General features: G+C 44.2%; 1 protein-coding gene across 2 annotated transcripts in view; it reads right to left on the reverse strand.

Moving 5' to 3' along the window:
* LOC126210067 (inositol-tetrakisphosphate 1-kinase-like) overlaps nucleotides 1-26,897 on the reverse strand; it is a 123,776-nt gene that overhangs the window by 50,078 nt on the left and 46,801 nt on the right. For both annotated transcript variants that reach the window (XM_049939187.1, XM_049939188.1), the window contains one exon: nucleotides 19,353-19,445. In XM_049939187.1, coding sequence (XP_049795144.1) covers nucleotides 19,353-19,445 — 93 coding nt within the window. The remainder of the gene's footprint in view (nucleotides 1-19,352; nucleotides 19,446-26,897) is intronic.

Below are 26,897 nucleotides of genomic sequence, written 5' to 3' on the forward strand. Positions count from 1 at the left end.
TTAGTATCCACAGAAACACGAGACAACATCGGGAGCACCAAAGACTGCCAACACGGAGACCACTGCAACGGCTTCCCGTGATGCAGAAGCAGAGAAAGGTGCGACGACAGTGGTGCACGGACGATGACAGTGAGCACAGGAGTAGCACCTTGCCGTTCTTTTGTGCAAGTCACTGTGCTGCACAAAGAGTCTATATTAGCGTGTCAAGACTTTGAGGAGATTTATCGTGCTGAACTTCTCATTGTCATCGACCTGTGTGACACATTTCTGAAAATCATTTGACCCAGTGCGACATCTATGCTTATTGTCAAGAAGTACAATCCTATAGGGTATCAAGTGGAATTTGCGGCTGGATTGAGGATTTTTTTCATAGAAAGGATGCAACTTGTTATCCTGCACAAAGTCATCATCAGATGTGGAAGTAACTTCAGGTGTGCCTATGGAAATGTGTTGGGACCCTTGCTGTTCATGTTGTACATTAAGAACCTTGCAGATGATATTAATCCTATCATTGCTGTGGGCATCTATACAGGGACATGTGTACGCATCCTGCTACACTGTTCCCCAGCTGCTGTGGACAAGTGTAAGTGCACACCAGCTCGGATTTTCCTGCTTTGCTACGGATGTCTGTACGTGTCCCGAGCCGCCGACCTCTCACTGCTGCAGAAGAGTCACTTCCCTACCTCAGTGAATAAAAAACTTTCGACTATTTGTCATCCGACACACTTGTCTCACTGCGGGGTATTGTGTGCAAAATACCTCATTTCCATACCTTGAATTGTTTACGAGATACGCCGATTGTTACGATCGCACAACTGGTGATGTGAATGAGAGTATTGTGCACTTTGGTGGTCAGTTCGATATAAAACCCAATAATTCGAGAACAAAATAAGTTATCAATCTGCTCTCAATTTTAAATAAAATTCTGAAATCTTATCTACTTTTCATTCGCTGCAATGTAGGAGCTAAAATCAACTATGTGTAAAGTTTATGCAGTTGCCTCCAAAATCTTTAAAATTTTGTGCAATGTTTTACTTAATTTTATGCAGGGCAGGAGGAGGAGGAGGAGGAGATTAGTGTTTAACGTCCCGTCAACAATGAGGTCATTAGAGACGGAGCGCAAGCTCGGGTGAGGGAAGGATGGGGAAGGAAATCGGCCGTGCCCTTTCAAAGGAACCATCCCGGCATTTGCCTGAAGCGATTTAGGGAAATCATGGAAAACCTAAATCAGGATGGCCGGAGACGGGATTGAACCGTCGTCCACCCGAATGCGAGTCCAGTGTGCTAACCACTGCGCCACCTCGCTCGGTGCAGGGCAGGAAGTAGGATGGATAACGAAAAGAAATTCAGTTCTTTATCGAGTGAAGATACAAATTGTAAGATGTGCTAAGCCCAAATTTTTTTCACCTACCAGTTTTCGAAAAATCAGATAAGTATTTCATATCGGACGGAATGTCGTCTCTCAGCACAGCTACCGGCATTTGGCGAGCAGTACAGCCACAAAAAAAACTGCCCTCAGCACGGAATGCACCAAAAAAGTTAACAGTAACCTCAGAGTATGTGTAGATAATGCAGTTATCTGTTACAAAGTGCTGTCTGAAAGGAGCTGCATAAATATTCATCAGTGACCCCCAGCTCAGAATGGCTAACTCGTACAAATACCTGGGTGTAACAGTTTGTAGGGATATGAAACGGAATGATCGCACAGGCTCAAGTTGCGAGTAAAGCATATGGTTGACTTCGGTTTACTGGTAGAATACTGAGGAAGTGTAACCAGTCTGCAAAAGAGATTGCTTACAAATCACTTGTGCGACCCAGTCTAGAATATTGCTCAAGTGTGGAGGACGCATATCAAACAGGACTAACAGGGGATATTGAACATATACAGAGAAGAGCAGCTTGAATGGATACAGTTTGGTTTGACCCATGGGAGAGTGTCACAAGATACTGGAGAAACTGAAGTGGTAGACTCTTGAAGACAGAGGTCAATGACTTCAGCTTTAAATCATGACTCTCTCTATGTACTACAATACCCTGTGTATCGCCTGCTTAAGGATTGTGACAACAAGATTACATTAAGTACAGAACACAATGAGGCATTTAAACATTCATTCTTCTTGTGTTCCACATGTGAATCGAATGCAAAGAAAGCTTAACCCTAGCATTACCAACGTATTTTTTGTTACATGTAATACCAACGGGGGGGCCTCAAAGGCCCATAAAGAATACCACAATTTATTTTATCATAAATCAAGTTTATTTACTTCTGATACCTCTAATAACAATTCAAAATGCTTAGACATTGTTTTTGTATACTGGATAATAAAAGATGTTATTATAATAGGAATAAAATGAACAAATCACGAGATTCAGTTTATATATTTTTTGGAATAATGTTTCAAAATAGTGTTTTCTTATAAAAACGACTTTTTTAATTCGATACACTACATGAAGCAAACAAAATTTACTGTCTCATTCTGCAACGCATTTTTCACACAACACTGTCTTCCTGCAGTGTTTCCCACAGACGTGTTTGTGGCACTGAGAGCAGGTAACAGTTGACTTTCCCAGCTTGTTGTACTTGATCTTTTTAGATGCAGCTTCTTGGCAGCATAGGTGGCACCGTCCACGTGTTCCTGGTTCTGCTGTTGAGGATGATGGTTCTACAGAGCAGCTGAGCTTCCGTTGTGTGATGCTTTCCATTGCCATTATTACTGGCTTCTGAAGTCCATACAAATTTTGTGCCCGTTTATCTACTTGAGATCTTATTAGTTCGAGACCTAAGTTAGTGATAATAACTCTTCTGCGGTTTAGCAAATTCTTTTTCCAATTCGGAAAGTTGAGGAGGAAGAGTGAATATGCATTTATTGCTGCTATGTCAATGAGTGTGTAGAAGAGGGACAAAGGCCATCTTCTTGTTCCTCTCTTTGTGCTGTAGTGTCTTGCCATCTGGTCTATGGTGTCCACGCCTCCCTTTGTAGAATTATAAAAAAGATTTATGTTAGTCTTTTTTGAGTCTTCATTCAACACCCCTTCTGAGTGATACGTTGAAAGCATCAACAGCAGTCGTTTTGGCTTCTCGCGGACTAGCGTTGATGCAAGAGTAACTGGTGGCCTCTGTGTCTGAGGGTCAGTATAAGCAAAGATGGAAGAGTGTAAACTGCGGCCAGTTGTAGTCTTCAGCTCTTCAGGTATGTGTCGTCTGTTAGACTGTAGGGTGCCAACAAGTGTGAGGTGAAAATCATTCCATAGAGTCTCAGCAAGCTCCACTGAAGTATAGTACCGATCTGTGGTAACATTACGGCCTGATTTTTCAATAGGTTTTATTAGTCTCTTTACAATTTCCATCGGTCCATTTGAATGCTGTGTATTTCCTGACTTGCCTGTATAGATGTCCATGCTGATCACATATCTAGTCTCAGAATCAGACAGCATTCGAATTAGAATGCCGTATTTTCCAGGTTTTTCTTTTAGAAACACCTTGAATGGACAGCGACCACGGAACAAAGACAACATCTCATCCACTGTTGTATGTAGACCAGGAATGAAATACAATGGAAGTGAAGAAGTGAAGCTTTCAAAAATTTCCCTCATTGGAGCAAACTTGTCAGTCTGGCGACGAATTTCTCTTGTGTTCTTATCATCAAACCTCAATATTTTAGTCAATTCGAAAAATCGGGTCCGACTCATTGATCCATAGTACACTTGTCGGCCCTGAAGCAAAGACCATAAATCTTGGACAGGTATCTTATTGTCATGATTTGAACCCATGATTAGCAAGAGTCCTATATAACAAAATAACTCATCTTCATCTGTGTGCTGAATACCTAGTCGAGAAGCCTCTTCATTTGAGTGTAGTTTTATTAGATTCATAATTTGAGGTGTAAAAAAGAGCTCTATAGCCTCTTTCGGAGACGCAATTCTTCCTTGTTGTCCTAGCCCCATTCTTTCTCGCACTATATTTTGTACAGAACGCCGATATTGTCGAGATGGCTTCGTAATATACTCTCGTCCACTTTTTGCAATGAATTTATCACATTCCATATCATTATCATCTGGTGGATTGGCTTCAACCTCATCTTCATTCTCAGACGATGAATCAGTTCTAATTTCTTCCACATCATCATCCACTTCACTTTCCTCTAAATCTGATTCGTTCAAAACTTCTTCTAGCACTCTTTCAATGGAACTATCACGTAAACGATGTCTACTCATGTTGCTGGTTCAACAGCAGCAGAAACACTGAAAATAACAATGGTCCGCTTCATAATAATATGTCTGAAGGCAACAATGCCAAAATTCGTTTCATGGTAAGAATTTGAAACGAGAGACTCAACCTCGTAAATCTTTCCTTGCTATTACCAACGGGTGGGCTTCTAAGGCCCACAGAGAATTAAATCAAGTAAATGAATTTTAATTACATTTTTATTCCGAAATTCTGTAATGACTCAATAGTACATTCAATAACGAACAATTACCTTTGCTTTCAAGTTCATATATCAAAGGGTGTGGATACAACATAGAAAAACTGAGTCAGTGGGCCTACGAGGCCCCCCCCCCCCCCCCCCCCCCCCCCCGGTTGGTAATGCTAGGGTTAATATCTGGTACAATGTAACATACTCTCTGCAATGCACTTCACAATGTTCTGCAGAGTGTAGATGTAGACGTAAACAACACAATCAGTTTTGATTGCATGGCCAGTAATTTGGACAGAAAGCATTACTCTTCTGATGTCTGTTGTCCAGCAGCAGTGCCCTATCTTCGAGTTGTTAGTGACACTATCTTTCAGAATTCTAACACAAGACTGCATGTTTCGCTTGCTGTCTTGATCCACTTCTATACAATAGGGGCTTGACTGCTGGCCTGGCCAGCACATTCTCTCAGCCTCTCACTAATTGAAAACGCCTCTCATTTCTTTCCTCCTCTCACCTGCCACTACGAATTATGAGCTCTGCCACAGACCTGAAGCCACATCAAATGTTGTACCCATATCCAACATTTGATATCAGTCTGATTCAATGCCCAGCCAGGCTAGAGAGATTATACCTTCCAGAGGTGGCCACTTTGTATAATAAATTTCACCCCTTGTCCACTCTCCAATTACCTACAAATTTTTCTTCACTTGAAACTTTCAGTCTGTTAGGTTGTGGCCAAGGTATAAAACTTTCTCACAACATTTCACTTATGACTGCAGGAGACATCTTCAGAGGTACAGAGGCGAACTGCAACCAGAACTCAAGGAAGTGCTGCATATATAGACAATGTAGAGGGCACTATAGTCCATCACATGATTTCGCCTACGAGATTATCTCTAGTAATGCCAACAATCTCGACTGAAAGTAATTGATCGTCATTTTTACGGTGCAATATTGACATCCAAATTTTATCTAATTTAACACCTTCCTATTTTATGTTAAAATTGCTATGGTGTTTATAAATCTCAACAGCCTCTCTACAATTGTGCACATGTTACATACGATGTTTTTGATATGATGTTCGTTGTTGTTGTTGTTGTTGTGGTCTTCAGTCCTGAGACTGGTTTGATGCAGCTCTCCATGCTACTCTATCCTGTGCAAGCTTCTTCATCTCCCAGTACCTACTGCAACCTACATCCTTCTGAATCTGCTTAGTGTATTGATCTCTTGGTCTCCCTCTACGATTTTTACCCTCCACGCTGCCCTCCAATGCTAAATTTGTGATCCCTTGATGCCTCAAAACATGTCCTACCAACCGATCCCTTCTTTTAGTCAAGTTGTGCCACAAACTTCTCTTCTCCCCAATCCTATTCAATACCTCCTCATTAGTTACGTGATCTATCCACCTTATCTTCAGCATTCTTCTGTAGCACCACATTTCGAAAGCTTCTATTCTCTTCTTGTCCAAACTATTTATCGTCCATGTTTCACTTCCATACATGGCTACACTCCATACAAATACTTTCAGAAATGACTTCCTGACACTTAAATCTATACTCGATGTTAACAAATTTCTCTTCTTCAGAAACACTTTCCTTGCCATTGCCAGTCTACATTTTATATCCTCTCTACTTCGACCATCATCAGTTATTTTGCTCCCCAAATAGCAAAACTCCTTTACTACTTTAAGTGTCTCATTTCCTAATCTAATTCCCTCAGCATCACCCGACTTAATTAGACTACATTCCATTATCCTTGTTTTGCTTTTGTTGATGTTCATCTTATATCCTCCTTTCAAGACACTGTCCATTCCATTCAACTGCTCTTCCAAGTCCTTTGCTGTCTCTGACAGAATTACAATGTCATCGGCAAACCTCAAAGTTTTTATTTCTTCTCCATGAATTTTAATACCTACTCCGATGTTCATCTCATTGAATTTTATTTCGTGATCACCCTCATGGTAAACATGTTCAGTTATGGCTTATTAGCTGTATGTCACAGGTTGCAATTCCTCGTGTGTTCAACCAGACGAGTGCTAACACTTCTTTTTGTGGTACCAATATATACCACTTCACAACAACAAGGAATTTTATATATACCTGACATAGTCACAGGATTTCATATATTTTTTGCATTTCTTTTATCTTCCTGGTAAGTCTGAAGATAGTTTCCACACTGTTATATCCTAGCCAGTAATGCCACCCGAGCCCGCTGCCAAAAGGTTGGCAGCATCAAAGTCCGGACGCCGTCCGCATAAGCAGCGCCAGCGAGACAGGAAATCGCTGCAAGTCTGCGCGCGCCACCGCTGGCTTCTGGCTTCTTAAGCGCTGGAGTCGCGAGCGCTAGGACAGTTCTGTACTCGCCGCTCAGTTGTATACTCGCCACCGAATTGTGTACTTGCTAGTCAGTTGTGTGTTCATCGCTGCAGAGTTGTTGTTTGTCATCAGCCGACGCTGACCTAGCCGCTCCGACTCGAACTAGACAGATCTCTGCAGACACGGAGTTCACTACTGTGTTTCTGTATCTTCGTTAATAAAGAAGATAAGTACCGACTTTTATTTAATCAGAGTGTTTGGGTTTTCATCTTTCTGTTCACTGTTCCAGCGGACCGGTCGGCCCGCTATTAAAAGTGTGGCGGTGACTTCATAAGCCGTTTCTACAGCGAATTGTTTGTCGCTACGAACGCCGCCACAAAACTGGCGACGAGGGCTTCCGAACTTGTGTGCAGGGCTGGTTCAACTTGTTTCTGGTTATACTAATTATAGCGATAAAATTTTGGGGGCTGGTTTAATTTGTGTTCACTATGTCTGCCGAATTACAACAGTTGATCTTGTTACAGAGTCAGCAAATACAAAGTCTGGTGGAAGCAATCGCCAAACAAGCGGCTAATCCTCCAACACAAAAGGAACAAGCACAGGCAGCACCGCCTTTCCGTGCTTTTGATGCATCAAGAGAAGAATGGCGAGGATATTTCGCGCAGTTGCAGGCGCACATGACAGTCTACAAAATCACGGGTACTGAGCGGCAGCTTTATTTAATTTCCACTGCAGGCGTGGACGTCTATCGACTACTTTGTAAGTTGTTCCCGGAATCCAAGCCAGAAGCTTTAGACTATGACGTTGTTGTTAACAAGCTTGCTGAGTATTTCGAGTCACGAGTTCATGTGGCAGCAGCCAGATTCAAGTTCTTCAGATTAAAGAAACTGCCACATCAATCTAATAAACAGTGGTTAACAGATTTACGGGGCCTCACCCGTCAGTGCCGATTTAATTGTGTGTGTGGAGCTTCCTACAGTGATGTCATGTTACGAGACGCTATTACTCAAAACATTGCAGATTCTCGTATTCGTGCTGCTATCTTAAAGTTGCCTGACCCGTCATTAGAGACTGTGATGAACATTATTGAAGCCCAAGATACTTTTGACTATGCTGAGTGTGAGTTAGATCAGCCATGTATTTCTCAAATTGCCTGTGCTAAGCAAGGTATGTCACGCCCGCGGCCCCACCGGCAGAGTCAGACTGTAAACACTAGCCGGCCGCGTCATGTTAAACACATTCGTCAGCCGCGTGTGCAAAATGATAGAGTTAAGTCTTGCCCTAAGTGTGTTCTTGCTCATCCTCGTGAGCGTTGCCCGTTAAGAAACGCGGTTTGTCACTTTTGTCAAAGGAAAGGACACATCCAGACTGTTTGTTTGCGTAAACGCAAGAACAATTCTAGTGCTGCCCAGCCCATGGATATTCATGTTCTTCAAAGCCAGCCCGCCCAGAAGGTCGCGGTTAAAGACTCTTCCACGGTTCGTGTGGGTAATAAACTTGTTCGCAATAAGCCACCCACCCAGCCCTCTGCTATGCGACCCAAGCGTAATTCAAACGCTGTAAAAAGTAATGTACAGACTGCAAGTGACGCGGGAGTTGTTGTTCCACCCGCCCAACCCACGAGTTGTCGTAAGCAGCGAACACGCGCTAAACGCGCTGATTTTGTGTCTTCCGCCTCCGCTGCACCGATCCAGAGACAGTGTAATAAACTATTTGTGAAGCTACGCATCCAGGATAAGACCTTCAATTTTCAATTAGACACTGGTGCGTCTGTGACTCTCATAAATAGTGCTACGTATGCGGCTATCGGCCGCCCTAAACTTTCAGCGGCAAAACATTCTTTGGCTACTTATAGTGGAGAACAAATTCCTGTGTTAGGTGTATGTAGCGTGCCGGCCACATTCCGTGGCAATACAAAAACAGTTTCATTCACAGTGCTCCGCGCTACAGACAGTGTAAACATTTTCGGATTAGACTGTTTTGACTTGATTGGCCTGTCTATCCAAGACAATGTGTTGCAAATTAATTCTGTTGTTCCTCAAGACAGCATAACCGATTTGTGTAAACAATACAGTGACATATTTAAAGACGAACTAGGTTGTGCTGCGAACTTTGCCGCTCATATTACGTTAAAAGATAATGCTCAGCCTCGATTTTTTCGTGCTCGTCCAGTGCCTCATGCCCTCCGGGCACCTGTAGCAGATGAACTTCGTCGTTGGCAAAACAACGGTGTTATTCAACCCGTTTCAGCGAGCCAGTGGGCTTCTCCCTTAGTTATTATAAAGAAACCGTCTGGCAAGTTACGTTTGTGTGCTGATTTTAAGTCGACAGTTAATCCTCAGACTGTCATTGATTCTTTTCCTTTGCCTAGACCGGATGAGCTGATGGATAAGTTAGGGGAAGCTCGTTTCTTTTCCAAAATTGATTTCCGTGAAGCATATTTGCAATTGCCCCTCGACGAGCAATCACAACAGTATTTTGTCATAAACACATCGTTGGGGTTGTTCCGTTTTCTGCGTTTGCCTTTTGGTTGTGCGTCAGCTCCAGCTGTTTTTCAGCGTTTTTTGTCACAACTTCTGGCTAATGTGCCATCGTGTTGCAACTATTTAGACGATATTGTTGTGTCCGGTCGGACGCCTGCTGAACATTTCCGTAATTTGGAGTGTTTGTTTACAGTGTTGTCTCAGGCAGGCCTACGTTGCAACATCGATAAATGTTCATTTTTCCTTACGGAGATGGAGTATCTGGGACATGTTATTAATGCTCAAGGCATTCATCCCTCCCAGTCACATTTAGCAGCTATTCGTGATTTGCCCGCCCCTCGCAATCTGCATGAATTGCAAGCAGTTCTTGGCAAATTGACATATTATATTAGGTTTATACCTAATGCATCACAGATTGCTGCACCGTTGCATCGTCTCCGCCGTAAGAATGTTCCGTTTGTGTGGTCAGCTGATTGCCAATCAGCCTTTCAGCAGCTTAAAGAGGCTTTATTGAATGATCGTTGTCTGGTCCATTACGACCCTAACAAGCCTCTGGTGTTAGCTTGTGATGCCTCTTCTTTCGGCCTCGGTGCTGTGTTGTCTCACCGAGTCAGTACCACCGAACGTCCTATTGCGTTTGCATCTAAATTGCTAAACAAAGCTCAGTGTAATTATAGCCAATTGGACAAGGAAGCGTTGGCTATTGTGTTCGGTGTCACAAAATTCCATCACTACCTCTATGGTAGACCATTCTATTCAGTAACAGATCACAAGCCCCTGACGTCACTGTTTCATCCGTCTAAACCAGTTCCTCAGCGGACAGCTCAGAGACTACAACGTTGGGCTCTTTTGTTATCACAATACCAGTATGAGATACTGTATCGCCCTACAGCTCAGCATGCAAACGCTGACGTGCTTTCTAGATTGCCGATTGTTGCGGATGATGTCTTCGATTCCTCTGACGACTCTTGCCATCAGATTGACGCTGATGAGCATCAATCCCTCCGGGATTTTCCGATTGATTATCGTCAGGTGGCACGTGAGACAGCTACGGATCCTCATCTGAGTTTACTGTTACGTTTTGTTCAACGTGGTTGGCCGTCCAAGGCAAAGGACATATCGGATCCTGTGGTTCGTTGCTATTATCCGCAACGTCATCTGTTGTCTGTTTCGCACGGAGTTTTGCTGTTACGCACCGAGAATGACCAGCTTCGTGTAGTGGTTCCCCAAGTGCTCCAATCCAAGGTCCTCGACTTGTTGCATCAAGGTCATTGGGGAGTGGTCCGCACCAAGCAGCTTGCCCGCCGTCATTGTACATGGATCGGCATTGATAAGCAGATTACGCAGATGTCTACAGATTGTTCGGCGTGTGCCGAACACCAAGCTGCTCCGCCTCAACGCTATTTTGAGTGGGCACGCCCTGCCGGTCCCTGGCAACGAGTACATATTGATTTCGCTGGTCCATATTGGAATTCTCGTTGGCTCATCGTGATAGATGCATTTAGTAATTTTCCGTTTGTTGTGCCCATGCAGTCTACAACGTCTTCACAAACTATACAGGCATTGACTTCAATTTTTTGTATTGAGGGTCTTCCAGAAGTTTTAGTGTCTGACAATGGTCCACAATTTACCTCTGCTGAATTTGAAAGTTTTTGTTCTGCCAATGGCATTCGCCATGTTCTTACTCCGCCGTTCCACCCTCAATCGAATGGTGCAGCGGAACATTTTGTACGCACATTCAAGGATCATATGGACCGCCTTCGTGCTACGCACTCTCGTCAGCAGGCCCTCATCACGTTCCTGTCATCGTACCGGACCACGCCACGCGACGGCCCTTCGCCTGCGGAGCATCTCCACGGCCGTCGCCATCGCACCCTACTACGGTTGTTGCACCCCCCGGATCGACCCGCCGCTTCTGAGCATTGCACGCGTTTTCAGCGCAACGACGCCGTTTTTTTCAGAGTTTATCACGGTCGCCGTCGTTGGGAACGTGGTACCGTGATAAGTGTCCAGGGTCGCGGTTTTTATACCGTTCAAGGTGCTACTGGGGTGCACAGGAGGCATCAGAACCAGTTGCGCCGCGCTGGCCGCCCGGATTCTGCCGCTCGTTCTTTATCCACAGATTTGGTCCGCGGCGGGTTCCAGCCGCGCCTTCCGACTTCGCTGCCGCCCCCAGGGCAGCAGCAGAAGCCGTCGCCACTACCACGCCGACAGCCCGTCCCGTTGATGCCTCCCGCGCAGCTTCATCCGGGAGCGCCCCAGGTGGTCGCTCCGGTGCCTGCGGTCCCTCTTCAGTCGCCACCGCCTTCGGAGCTGATGGATGTCGACCCCTCAGCCGGGCCGCGTTCCCAAGCGGTGGCTGTGCAGCCTGTACCGCAGCCGCTTTCCTTGGGCACCCCCAAGGAGTCTGACACCGCAGCGCCTTGTCCGGCGCCCACTCAGCAGCCGTCGACGCAGCGTCAGGAGACGCTGCCTCTCTTTGTGGGTCCCAACGCCCCGTCGCGTCCAGTACCGGAAGCTGCGCCCGTGGTCACAGGCGTGCACCCTGACCTCGGTTTTCAGTCGGTGTTTCCCGAGGCCCCGTGCAGCCAATGCTGGGGTGCGGACCGGGGACTGCCACCGACAACAGTCTCCGCCCCGGTCTCTTCTGCTACGCCTGCGGCCAGACCCCTCCCCCGCCGTCGACGCTCGCCACGTCATTATTCAACGACGGTGCGGCGATTTGGGGGGGAGGAGTGTTATATTCTAGCCAGTAATGCCACCCGAGCCCACTGCCAAAAGGTTGGCAGCATCAAAGTCCGGACGCCGTCCGCATAAGCAGCGCCAGCGAGACAGGAAATCGCTGCAAGTCTGCGCGCGCCACCGCTGGCTTCTGGCTTCTTAAGCGCTGGAGTCGCGAGCGCTAGGACAGTTCTGTACTCGCCGCTCAGTTGTATACTCGCCACCGAATTGTGTACTTGCTAGTCAGTTGTGTGTTCATCGCTGCAGAGTTGTTGTTTGTCATCAGCCGACGCTGACCTAGCCGCTCCGACTCGAACTAGACAGATCTCTGCAGACACGGAGTTCACTACTGTGTTTCTGTATCTTCGTTAATAAAGAAGATAAGTACCGACTTTTATTTAATCAGAGTGTTTGGGTTTTCATCTTTCTGTTCACTGTTCCAGCGGACCGGTCGGCCCGCTATTAAAAGTGTGGCGGTGACTTCATAAGCCGTTTCTACAGCGAATTGTTTGTCGCTACGAACGCCGCCACAAAACTGGCGACGAGGGCTTCCGAACTTGTGTGCAGGGCTGGTTCAACTTGTTTCTGGTTATACTAATTATAGCGATAAAATTTTGGGGGCTGGTTTAATTTGTGTTCACTATGTCTGCCGAATTACAACAGTTGATCTTGTTACAGAGTCAGCAAATACAAAGTCTGGTGGAAGCAATCGCCAAACAAGCGGCTAATCCTCCAACACAAAAGGAACAAGCACAGGCAGCACCGCCTTTCCGTGCTTTTGATGCATCAAGAGAAGAATGGCGAGGATATTTCGCGCAGTTGCAGGCGCACATGACAGTCTACAAAATCACGGGTACTGAGCGGCAGCTTTATTTAATTTCCACTGCAGGCGTGGACGTCTATCGACTACTTTGTAAGTTGTTCCCGGAATCCAAGCCAGAAGCTTTAGACTATGACGTTGTTGTTAACAAGCTTGCTGAGTATTTCGAGTCACGAGTTCATGTGGCAGCAGCCAGATTCAAGTTCTTCAGATTAAAGAAACTGCCACATCAATCTAATAAACAGTGGTTAACAGATTTACGGGGCCTCACCCGTCAGTGCCGATTTAATTGTGTGTGTGGAGCTTCCTACAGTGATGTCATGTTACGAGACGCTATTACTCAAAACATTGCAGATTCTCGTATTCGTGCTGCTATCTTAAAGTTGCCTGACCCGTCATTAGAGACTGTGATGAACATTATTGAAGCCCAAGATACTTTTGACTATGCTGAGTGTGAGTTAGATCAGCCATGTATTTCTCAAATTGCCTGTGCTAAGCAAGGTATGTCACGCCCGCGGCCCCACCGGCAGAGTCAGACTGTAAACACTAGCCGGCCGCGTCATGTTAAACACATTCGTCAGCCGCGTGTGCAAAATGATAGAGTTAAGTCTTGCCCTAAGTGTGTTCTTGCTCATCCTCGTGAGCGTTGCCCGTTAAGAAACGCGGTTTGTCACTTTTGTCAAAGGAAAGGACACATCCAGACTGTTTGTTTGCGTAAACGCAAGAACAATTCTAGTGCTGCCCAGCCCATGGATATTCATGTTCTTCAAAGCCAGCCCGCCCAGAAGGTCGCGGTTAAAGACTCTTCCACGGTTCGTGTGGGTAATAAACTTGTTCGCAATAAGCCACCCACCCAGCCCTCTGCTATGCGACCCAAGCGTAATTCAAACGCTGTAAAAAGTAATGTACAGACTGCAAGTGACGCGGGAGTTGTTGTTCCACCCGCCCAACCCACGAGTTGTCGTAAGCAGCGAACACGCGCTAAACGCGCTGATTTTGTGTCTTCCGCCTCCGCTGCACCGATCCAGAGACAGTGTAATAAACTATTTGTGAAGCTACGCATCCAGGATAAGACCTTCAATTTTCAATTAGACACTGGTGCGTCTGTGACTCTCATAAATAGTGCTACGTATGCGGCTATCGGCCGCCCTAAACTTTCAGCGGCAAAACATTCTTTGGCTACTTATAGTGGAGAACAAATTCCTGTGTTAGGTGTATGTAGCGTGCCGGCCACATTCCGTGGCAATACAAAAACAGTTTCATTCACAGTGCTCCGCGCTACAGACAGTGTAAACATTTTCGGATTAGACTGTTTTGACTTGATTGGCCTGTCTATCCAAGACAATGTGTTGCAAATTAATTCTGTTGTTCCTCAAGACAGCATAACCGATTTGTGTAAACAATACAGTGACATATTTAAAGACGAACTAGGTTGTGCTGCGAACTTTGCCGCTCATATTACGTTAAAAGATAATGCTCAGCCTCGATTTTTTCGTGCTCGTCCAGTGCCTCATGCCCTCCGGGCACCTGTAGCAGATGAACTTCGTCGTTGGCAAAACAACGGTGTTATTCAACCCGTTTCAGCGAGCCAGTGGGCTTCTCCCTTAGTTATTATAAAGAAACCGTCTGGCAAGTTACGTTTGTGTGCTGATTTTAAGTCGACAGTTAATCCTCAGACTGTCATTGATTCTTTTCCTTTGCCTAGACCGGATGAGCTGATGGATAAGTTAGGGGAAGCTCGTTTCTTTTCCAAAATTGATTTCCGTGAAGCATATTTGCAATTGCCCCTCGACGAGCAATCACAACAGTATTTTGTCATAAACACATCGTTGGGGTTGTTCCGTTTTCTGCGTTTGCCTTTTGGTTGTGCGTCAGCTCCAGCTGTTTTTCAGCGTTTTTTGTCACAACTTCTGGCTAATGTGCCATCGTGTTGCAACTATTTAGACGATATTGTTGTGTCCGGTCGGACGCCTGCTGAACATTTCCGTAATTTGGAGTGTTTGTTTACAGTGTTGTCTCAGGCAGGCCTACGTTGCAACATCGATAAATGTTCATTTTTCCTTACGGAGATGGAGTATCTGGGACATGTTATTAATGCTCAAGGCATTCATCCCTCCCAGTCACATTTAGCAGCTATTCGTGATTTGCCCGCCCCTCGCAATCTGCATGAATTGCAAGCAGTTCTTGGCAAATTGACATATTATATTAGGTTTATACCTAATGCATCACAGATTGCTGCACCGTTGCATCGTCTCCGCCGTAAGAATGTTCCGTTTGTGTGGTCAGCTGATTGCCAATCAGCCTTTCAGCAGCTTAAAGAGGCTTTATTGAATGATCGTTGTCTGGTCCATTACGACCCTAACAAGCCTCTGGTGTTAGCTTGTGATGCCTCTTCTTTCGGCCTCGGTGCTGTGTTGTCTCACCGAGTCAGTACCACCGAACGTCCTATTGCGTTTGCATCTAAATTGCTAAACAAAGCTCAGTGTAATTATAGCCAATTGGACAAGGAAGCGTTGGCTATTGTGTTCGGTGTCACAAAATTCCATCACTACCTCTATGGTAGACCATTCTATTCAGTAACAGATCACAAGCCCCTGACGTCACTGTTTCATCCGTCTAAACCAGTTCCTCAGCGGACAGCTCAGAGACTACAACGTTGGGCTCTTTTGTTATCACAATACCAGTATGAGATACTGTATCGCCCTACAGCTCAGCATGCAAACGCTGACGTGCTTTCTAGATTGCCGATTGTTGCGGATGATGTCTTCGATTCCTCTGACGACTCTTGCCATCAGATTGACGCTGATGAGCATCAATCCCTCCGGGATTTTCCGATTGATTATCGTCAGGTGGCACGTGAGACAGCTACGGATCCTCATCTGAGTTTACTGTTACGTTTTGTTCAACGTGGTTGGCCGTCCAAGGCAAAGGACATATCGGATCCTGTGGTTCGTTGCTATTATCCGCAACGTCATCTGTTGTCTGTTTCGCACGGAGTTTTGCTGTTACGCACCGAGAATGACCAGCTTCGTGTAGTGGTTCCCCAAGTGCTCCAATCCAAGGTCCTCGACTTGTTGCATCAAGGTCATTGGGGAGTGGTCCGCACCAAGCAGCTTGCCCGCCGTCATTGTACATGGATCGGCATTGATAAGCAGATTACGCAGATGTCTACAGATTGTTCGGCGTGTGCCGAACACCAAGCTGCTCCGCCTCAACGCTATTTTGAGTGGGCACGCCCTGCCGGTCCCTGGCAATGAGTACATATTGATTTCGCTGGTCCATATTGGAATTCTCGTTGGCTCATCGTGATAGATGCATTTAGTAATTTTCCGTTTGTTGTGCCCATGCAGTCTACAACGTCTTCACAAACTATACAGGCATTGACTTCAATTTTTTGTATTGAGGGTCTTCCAGAAGTTTTAGTGTCTGACAATGGTCCACAATTTACCTCTGCTGAATTTGAAAGTTTTTGTTCTGCCAATGGCATTCGCCATGTTCTTACTCCGCCGTTCCACCCTCAATCGAATGGTGCAGCGGAACATTTTGTACGCACATTCAAGGATCATATGGACCGCCTTCGTGCTACGCACTCTCGTCAGCAGGCCCTCATCACGTTCCTGTCATCGTACCGGACCACGCCACGCGACGGCCCTTCGCCTGCGGAGCATCTCCACGGCCGTCGCCATCGCACCCTACTACGGTTGTTGCACCCCCCGGATCGACCCGCCGCTTCTGAGCATTGCACGCGTTTTCAGCGCAACGACGCCGTTTTTTTCAGAGTTTATCACGGTCGCCGTCGTTGGGAACGTGGTACCGTGATAAGTGTCCAGGGTCGCGGTTTTTATACCGTTCAAGGTGCTACTGGGGTGCACAGGAGGCATCAGAACCAGTTGCGCCGCGCTGGCCGCCCGGATTCTGCCGCTCGTTCTTTATCCACAGATTTGGTCCGCGGCGGGTTCCAGCCGCGCCTTCCGACTTCGCTGCCGCCCCCAGGGCAGCAGCAGAAGCCGTCGCCACTACCACGCCGACAGCCCGTCCCGTTGATGCCTCCCGCGCAGCTTCATCCGGGAGCGCCCCAGGTGGTCGCTCCGGTGCCTGCGGTCCCTCTTCAGTCGCCACCGCCTTCGGAGCTGATGGATGTCGACCCCTCAGCCGGGCCGCGTTCCCAAGCGGTGGCTGTGCAGCCTGTACCGCAGCCGCTTTCCTTGGGCACCCCCAAGGAGTCTGACACCGCAGCGCCTTGTCCGGCGCCCACTCAGCAGCCGTCGACGCAGCGTCAGGAGACGCTGCCTCTCTTTGTGGGTCCCAACGCCCCGTCGCGTCCAGTACCGGAAGCTGCGCCCGTGGTCACAGGCGTGCACCCTGACCTCGGTTTTCAGTCGGTGTTTCCCGAGGCCCCGTGCAGCCAATGCTGGGGTGCGGACCGGGGACTGCCACCGACAACAGTCTCCGCCCCGGTCTCTTCTGCTACGCCTGCGGCCAGACCCCTCCCCCGCCGTCGACGCTCGCCACGTCATTATTCAACGACGGTGCGGCGATTTGGGGGGGAGGAGTGTTATATTCTAGCCAGTAATGCCACCCGAGCCCACTGCCAAAAGGTTGGCAGCATCAAAGTCCGGACGCCGTCCGCATAAGCAGCGCCAGCGAGACAGGAAATCGCCGCAAGTCTGCGCGCGCCACCGCTGGCTTCTGGCTTCTTAAGCGCTGGAGTCGCGAGCGCTAGGACAGTTCTGTACTCGCCGCTCAGTTGTATACTCGCCACCGAATTGTGTACTTGCTAGTCAGTTGTGTGTTCATCGCAGCAGAGTTGTTGTTTGTCGTCAGCCGACGCTGACCTAGCCGCTCCGACTCGAACTAGACAGATCTCTGCAGACACGGAGTTCACTACTGTGTTTCTGTATCTTCGTTAATAAAGATAAGTACCGACTTTTATTTAATCAGAGTGTTTGGGTTTTCATCTTTCTGTTCACTGTTCCAGCGGACCGGTCGGCCCGCTATTAAAAGTGTGGCGGTGACTTCGTAAGCCGTTTCTACAGCGAATTGTTTGTCGCTACGAACGCCGCCACAAAACACACCATACTTGCTCAACACTTTAACAATGCAATATATAATCTTACTAATGAATGGAATGAAAATTTTACCCTTGGGCAGTCACTGTTCCTCACTGGTGCTGATTCTATCCCTAGGGTGAAGTGCTTAATCTATCTCATTGTTAGGACAGCCATACTTCTTGAATGTAGACTGTGGATGTTCAGTCTCATCCTTCAAGTAGGTCAGTTCACAAATTTTCTATGTCCAGTCTACCAAGGTTTTAACCACACTTTTTTTTTTTTTTTGTCTGAGGTGGTGGTTAGAATCTTTATGAAGGTAACAGTCAGCATGCACGGCTTCTATTGTGTCGTTCCTCTCCTGTAATTGTGAACTCCATAATAACAGTACCATGAAAAGAAGTGATAACATCCCCCTGGTTTACCACAAGAGGATGATGTTTGGTCTGTGGGGCACTCAAATGCCCGGTCATCAACGCCCATAAAAGTCCTAATCTTTGCACGGTCCAATTTTAGCCACTTCGATGAATGATGATGATGATGATGATAAAGGGACAACATAAACACCCAGTTCCCGGACAGAGAAAATCCCCAACCCGGCCGGGAATCAAACCTGGGACCCCGTGATCCAGAGGCAGCAACGCTAACTACTAGACCACGAGCTGCGAACTTTAACACAAGAAGAATTACCGCCTGGTACATATGGATAAATCGGCCATAATGGACTGTGTTTACCAAGAGGGCGATCATGACATAAAATTCGGTCAGGCAAGTGTCATATCAAAAATATTGTATTATCATGTGCACATGTATTGAGGGGTTACTAACATTTATAAACACTATAATAATTTTAACATGACAGAGGAAGGTGTTAAAATTACATAAAACAAACTTTGCACCATAAAAATGAAGATCGATTACTTTAAATGGAGAATGCTGCCATTACCAGAGGTAATATCATAGCCGACGTCATGTGGTGTTCTCTACAATGCCTATATATTCAACACTCCCTCCAGTCCCAGATGAAGTTCATCATTTTAACTCTGAAGATGTCTCCCACAGCCAGAGATGAAATGTTAGGAGAAATTTTCTACTTTGACCATGGCCTAGGAGCCTAAACGGTTCAAGTGGAATCAGTACTCATCATGAAAGCCTACACTGTATGATCATACCTAGAAATTTAACCATGTGTTCTTCCAGCTGTACTATACAAGCACAATAAATAAAAATTTGTTGTTTGTTATTCTTATTCTTCCTGGCATAGCAGTTTTAATAGCCAACAGTATACCACCAGAAAGCCTTCAAATTTAAACATGGGAAATACTCTCTCACACACACAAAATCAGCAACAAGCCACTTTGTCCTGAAATACATGCCTCATAAGAACTGTGGCCATCTGAAGCAGTATGCAGTCACAAAAGAGAACACTGTTAATGACACAAGTAATGTCCAGACAGTCGTGCACATTGCTAAGGAGCGAAAGAATGGACTCTTACACAGTGTCAAGCTTCATTAGATTTTAAGCAGAAAAGTCCTGCTACAGCTCTCACCAAATGGGAATGTGACACCCGCCTCCTTCAGCCGTCTCAGGTTGTCTTCCACATCTTCAGACAACAGCTCCACAAAATTTGGCGTGAAGGCATCTGGAATTAAAAATGTTACCTATTACTTAAGGTTTCAGAACAGTTATTAGATACAAGGAGACAGTGTAGTAAATTTAGAAAGTGAAATTCTAAGCACTGCCAATAGGCATATGTACAAAAGCACAAAAAATATCCTTGCTTTCAGAAATGTTAATTTCTTCTTCAGGGAGTAAAACAGATAGGTTGGGGTTGGTAGCAAAAGAGTGACAGGTCACTCAGAACCAAGGATCAGAGGAGCAAACCTTTTCATTCAGACAATATGTGACACCAATACCCATTAGTTAACTCAATAACACCAATAGTAGTTGTTCAGTGTGGTCACAAATGACTGGAAAAAAACACAGATGAGTCCTGTATATGAGACGGATTAAAGAACAAATCCGCAAAATTACAGACTGACATCCTTAACCCTCTTGCTGCTGTGGATGTATAGATATGTCCTGCTCCATGTTCTACAGGTGCTGTGGATGTGCATAACCATGCCACTCGGGTTTTCCTACAGTGCTGCTGACGTCTGTATTCATCCTGAGCCACCAAAGTCTCACTGCTGCAAACGAGTTACTTCCATATCTTGGTGAATAAAAAAATATTCAAGTATTTACACAACATGTGCCTCTTTTTGTGCTATCATTTGCAACAAAACTTCATTTTTATTCATTTGCAACAAAACTTCATTTTTATTCATTTGCAACAAAACTTCATTTTTATATCTTGAACTGTTTATGAAGTATGAAGATTATGATGACCACACAATTCCTTGTGCGCAGATACGGAAATTGCCACATCGTGTGTGACCATCTGCCAGATACAAAAATTAATAACTCAAAAATGAAATGAGGTATTGTTCTGCTTTCAATTTTACTTAAAATTTCGATATCTTACCTACACTTCACATACTGCAATGTACAAACTAAACGATGTGCAAACCGACGCTATGCATTTTTACCTCTGCAAACTCTTTAAAATCTCATGCAATGTTTTACCTAATCTGGTGCAGCAAAGTAACGAAGATGAATAACAAAAAGAAATTCAGTCCTTTATCGAGAAAAGATACCAAACTGTAAGAAGTGCAAAAATCAAATTTTTTAGCAAATAGTTTTCTTGAAACTGGATGGCGAGTATTTCATAGCAGCTGGAATGCCGTTTCTGAGCACAAGCAGCAGCACAGTCGCAACAAAGCCACCTCAGCACAGAATGCAGAAATCATGTCTGTTGCAATGAAAGGGTTAAAACTGCTTTGCTGCCCAATACCTGAGCATATTCTAAGTTTTAATATAATAAACTTCCTTGTGACAGGGAAGCTTCTGTCCACAAATCACTGCAGATTTAGAAAGCATCACTTGTGTGAAACTCACCTTTCGCTTTCCTTGCACGATATCCTGCAAAACCTGGATGAGAGCCAACAGGCTCGAAAGTGTTTCACACGCTGCCCCACAGTAGTCTTAATATTAATATTATTATTATTATTTATTTTATGGCCTTCATTGGACCACTCTAGTCAAAAATACAAAGTTCTAAACAAGTTGTTACACAGGGATACAATTTGGTTCGACAATAACTTAATATGATATTTAGGTAATATAATTATTAGTCTATTCTTAAATGAAAGGTGTTTTGCTCTTCTGTCTGCCCAATATTTCTTCATTCCTTCAGATATTTTCTTTCTTTCTTCATCTGAGACCACTCTTCCTGTACTCCTTTTATTGATTTTCATTTGTAGTCTGGTTTGCGGGTCTTGCAGTATTCTGGTTTTCTCTGTCTTGTTTTTTAGGTCATCTACTGTAATTTGAAGTTCTTTTATATCTTCCTTAATTTCTGCGATCCATTTAAAGTCGCTTTTGCTATTCCACAATTTTTGTATTATTTTTTTACTAATTCTGTTTTCTGGAGTTCTCATCAGATGTCCAAAGACTGAGATGCATTTCTTCCTGATTGTGCTCATGACTGGTTCTATTTTCTTATATACTGTTTCATTTGATGCTATTCTCCAATGTCCATTTATTTTATACTGTTTATTTATACATGTCCCAATTATTCTTCTTTCTATTTTTAGTATTCTGTCAATTTCTGCTGTATTAGTTGTTTTGAAGATAGTTTCAGCTGCATACGTTATTTCTGGTTGTGTAACTGTTTTATAGAGTTTTAATTTTGCATCTATAGATAGGCTTTTTTTGTTGTATGTAGTTTTGGTAATGTAATTTGCGTAGTTCAGTATTTTTATTCTATTCTGCCATGATGGCTTCTCATTTAGATTGTATGTTATTATTTCGCCTAAATATTTAAATTTATCAACAATTTTGATTTCCTGTTCTCCTATTGTAATTTTGTTTGCAAGTGGAGGATCAGTTAGCAAAATCTCCGTTTTTTCCAAATGATATTCTAAGGCCTACTTTCTCTGCTATTTCTTATAGTGATTTCACTTGTTGCCTGGCTTCTCGAACGGTGTTGGCTAGGAGAGCAAGATCATCAGCGAATCCCAAGCAGTTTAAGCTAATATCATCTTTTGCACTTTCAATTCTTATCCTCTTTGGATTGTCCTTGTACCATTCTCTCATTATGTATTCCAGTGCACAGTTGAACAGTAATGGTGATAGGCAGTCACCCTGTCTTAAGCCTGTTTTTATGAGGAATGGTTCCGAAATTTCTCCTCTAAACTTCACTTTTGATTTGGTGTTGGTTAGAGTGAGTTGTATTATTTTAATTAGTTTTGGATGGAGTCCTAGATTTCTTAAAATTTTTAATACTGAAGGTCTGTGAAGACAGTCATATGCCTTCTTAAAATCTACAAATGTTATTGCCAGAGGTTTGTTCCGTTTCTTGTAGTATGCCATAATCAATTTTAAACTAATTATCCGCTCTGCACAGCTTCTCCATGGTCTGAAACCTTCCTGATATTCCCCTAACTCCTGTTCTAATTGCTAACTGATTCTTTCATATAGGATCTTGGATAGAATTTTGTATGTGCAATCTAGGAGAGAGATTCCTCTGTAGTTGTCTGGGTTGCTCTTATCTCCATTTTTGTGTAGTGGGTAGATGTTAGCTGTGGTCCAATGTTTGGGAAATTGTTCTGTTACCCAAATTTTTGTTAGAGCCATGTGTAAGGACGTCTTGACTGTGTCACTTGCATATTTCCACATTTCAGCAGAAACCTGATCTTCTCCACATGCCTTACAATTTTTTTGTGCTTTAAGAATTTTTTCTACTTCTTGGAAAGTTGGAGGGTCTAGTTTGTTAGGTTTGGTTTTTATTGGGGTATTTATGTTGATTTGCAAGGGTTCCTTGGGTTCCTCGCAATTCAGAAGTTTGTTAAATGCTTTTGCCATGATTTCTGCATTTTCCTTGTTACTGTGTGTCATTCTTCCATCTTCATCTTTCAGTATTAGTGTAGGGGCCTCATATTGTTGTAGCTGTTTCCCAAAGATTTTATAGTAGTTCCTGGAGTTTGTTTTATGATAATTACCTTCTATAGAGTTTATAATATCTTTATGAAATCCTCTCTTGATTCTTCTAATATTTTGAGTGAATTTTTTTCTTTCATTTTTTAGGTTGATGGCATTTTCTTCAGTTTTATGTGTTTGAAACTTTAACCATGCTTGGTGTCTATCTTCATGGAATTTGTCACATTCTGATGTCTACCACGCATGTTTCCTTCGTGGGTTCAAGGGAGCTAGATTCTCTGCTTCTTTTTTAAGATTAGGCACTAGTTGTTCTTGATCATCTGTTAATTTGATGGTTTGTGTTGTTTGTTGGTACTTATTATTTTTAATTAGCTGATGTGGGTCAATTCTCCTTTTCATTTTATTAGTTTTTCTGTTCCTCTTCTTTAACGGAGTGAATTTGATTTTAATTTTAACCATATAATGGTCTGAGCCTGTGTCTACTCCTCTCAGTACTTTAACATTGTGGATCTCCTTATGAAAATTTTTGTCCATACAGACATGGTCTAGCTGCCACTCGCCCTTCCTCCAGTCTGGATGTTTCCATGTTTTAAGTTTACTTGGCTTCCTCTTAAAGTATGTCAATTTAGATATAAGGTTGTGTTCTCTGCAGAGTTCTACTAGTGTTTGACCATTTTTGTTCGTAAATTTATGTGGACTCCATTTTCCAGTTATATCTTTATATTTCCTTTCTTTTCCCAACTGAGCATTGAAATCCCCCAATAAGATTTTTACGTTCTTTTTATTTACTCTGTTCACAGTTTGTTCTAGAAGGTCCAAAAATTTACCTACCTCTTCCTTTGTTTTTGTTAGATAATTTTTTTCATTTGTTGGGGCATGAGCATTTATTATTGTATAGGTTTTATTCATTGTTTTAAAGCTTAGAGTCGCAATTCTTGGTGATACTGCTTGGAAATCCGTTACTGAATCTATTATTTTTATGTTTACTAAAAACCCTGTTCCAAACTGAGGACATCGTTTCATTGCCCTCGGTCCCGGTTTCCCATTATAAATTCTGTATCCGTGTGATTCGAATGGGTCCTCTGTGCTGTTTCTCATTTCTCGGATCCCTGTTAATAAAATTTTTTGTTTATTTAGTTCATCTGTGAGCTCCTCGAGTTTTCCGGTCTGAAGTAGTGAGTTTATGTTGTGTGTTGCTATATAATTTATTTGCTCATGTTTAATCTTCTTTTTGTGTTTTAGTGTGCATTTGGATGGTTGCAAATGCTCCGATTCGTTGCTGTCTTCTAGTTGACTACCCATCGAACCCGATGTAACATTTTCCTGCCTTTTTGAGCAGGACGGTGGAATTTTTTTCCTAAAAGACCTTTCCATTTTTGACTTTCGAAGGTTGTCAACCTCAGTTGGAGCAAGCTCCGATTTACAACTACGGCTGTTAACTGCAGAGGGTGTGTTTGGTCCGCGAGAGCTATTTTATTTCACTCAAGTCAGCCAGTAAACAGCCACCTGGGACGCGCTACGTAGGAGTATCACCTCTCCTCCTACTATGACAGTATAGTAGTCTATTAACAGAGGCCTGTGAATATGGAATAAGTTCTCAGATATGTGAGTGGCTCAAAGACTCCTTAAGTAATAGACAACTGTGCGTTACTCTGGACGGCGAGTGTTTGTCAGAGACAAGGGTATCGTCAGTAGTACTCCAGTGAAGCGTGATTAGGATCTCTCATGTCGTCTTTATACATAAATGATCCGACAGAAAGGTTGAGCAGCAATTTGCAACTGCTCGTGTCAGTGTAGTTACAGGAAAGTGTCATTGTTGACTGTGGGAAGATACAAGATAACTTGGATAGCATTTCTATTTGGTGTAATGAACGACAGTTTCCTATAGATGTGGAAAAATGTAAGTTAATGGAGATTAATAGGAAAAACAATCCTGCAATGTTCAAATACAGAATTAGTGGTGTGCTGCTCGACACTGTCTCGCTAATTAAATGTGTAGACGTAATGTTGGAAAGCAACACGAAATGGGACGAGCACATAAATCGGCTGCTGGGAAGATCAATGGTCGACTTTGGTTTATTAGAAGAATTCTAAGAAAGTGCAACTTATCTACGAGGGCGGTTCAGAAAGTAACCTCTGATTGGTCACAGTGCGGGTTGTGGGGGGAGTAGCGACGCCATCTGTGCGTTCACACACTCAACAGGTCAGTCGGCATCAAGCCGTGGTCGAGTGAACGTCGTACCTGCGCTAGTTTAGTTTTTGTGGCAGTTTGAAATGTGTGCTGCAATAGAAAACCCCGCCAAATGTGAAGTGCGTGCTGTCATAAGGTTTTTTACAGCCAAAGGATATTCTGCAGCAGCTATTCATCGTGAGCTTTGTGCCGTGTACGGACCAAGAGTTATGAGTGAAGGAGTTGTCCGTGAATGGGTACGTTTATTTAAAAGTGGACGAGAAAACGTTCATGATGAAGAGAGGAGTGGTAGACCATCATTGGTGACTGACGAACTCGTTCAGACAGTTGATGCAAAAGTTCGTGAAAATCGACGTTTCTCAATGTCGGAGTTGTCTACTGGTTTTCCACAGATTTCTAAGACTCTCTTGTACGAGATAGTGACAGCAAGATTGGGTTACCGTAAGTTCTGTGCACGATGGGTGCCCAAAATTCTTACCGACCACCACAAAACTCAAAGAATGGCCTCTGCATTAGACTTTCTGTCACGTTATGAGGACGAAGGAGAACCATTGTTAAACAGAATCGTGACCGGTGACGAAACCTGGATTAAGTACGTGAACCCTGAGACAAAAGAACAATCAAAGATGTGGGCACATTCAAATTCGCCTACCAAACCAAGAAAAGCCTCGCAAGATTTTTCTGCCAGAAAACTGATGGCAACGGTGTTTTGGGATGCCAAAGGGGTGTTGTTGGTTGAATTCATGGAACGTGGTACGACCATTAATCAAGACGTGTACTGTGAAACAATAAAAAAGTTACGAAGGGCTATACAGAACAAACGCCGTGGTATGCTGACTTCCGGTATCGTTTTTTTGCACGATAATGCCCGTCCTCACTCTGCTCGCAGAACAACGGCCCTTCTTGAGTCCTTCAAGTGGGACGTTATCAACCATCCACCTTACAGCCCAGACCTGGCGCCAAGTGATTATCACCTCTTCATGCATTTGAAGAAATGGCTCGGGTCACAGCGGTTTGATGACGACGAAGAGCTCAAAGATGCGGTCACAGGCTGGCTCCAGGCACAAGCGGGTGATTTTTATGCAGAAGGGATTTCAAAGCTTGTGAAGAGATACGATAAGTGCTTCAATCGCTATGGAGACTATGTAGAAAAATAGTGCAAAGATGTAGTTGTAAGATGTATATATTAAAATATTTTTATTTAAGTTGGTGTATTTTTTTAAATCAACCGGAGGTTACTTTCTGAACGGCCCTCGTATAAAACAGAGCGCATACAGAACATTTGTGTGACCTATTCTTGAGTGCTGCTTGAGTGTTTGGGACCCGTACCAGGTCGGATCAAAGAAAGACATCGAACCAATTCAGAGCTCCAGAAACTCAAATGGGACTCCCCAGATAGGAGATAATGTTCTTTTCACAAAACCCTACTGAGAAACTTTACAGAACCAGCCTTCTTCTGCATTCTAGTGTCCCCCATGTACTGTTCACATAAGTGCTGTGAGAACAAGACAATAGAAATCGGGCCTCATTTGGAGGTATATAGACAATTGTTTTTCCGTTCAAACAAATTTCGGGCTTGCGGCCGGTCATTGTTCAATACTTCGCACGATATTTCAACTGGGCACCTGCCAGCCATCTTCAGGTGAGCCGTCGCAGACTGGCGGAAACGTCCTCCGCTCCGCAATATATAGCGTACTGTAAGTATTCTGCGCATGCGTCGAAAACTTGATAGTTGAACCCCACTGTCCACCGGCAGCGCCCTCGCTGGTGGAATAGCGAAACTCGGTCGCCCTCTGCGTTGCCGTTTGCCACGGCCGTCGACGCACTCTGTCGTCTTCGATTTGAGAAAATCGTGGAGATGAT

This window comes from Schistocerca nitens, chromosome 10 (genome assembly GCF_023898315.1).
Source record: "Schistocerca nitens isolate TAMUIC-IGC-003100 chromosome 10, iqSchNite1.1, whole genome shotgun sequence".
NCBI classification, from domain to species: domain Eukaryota; kingdom Metazoa; phylum Arthropoda; class Insecta; order Orthoptera; family Acrididae; genus Schistocerca; species Schistocerca nitens.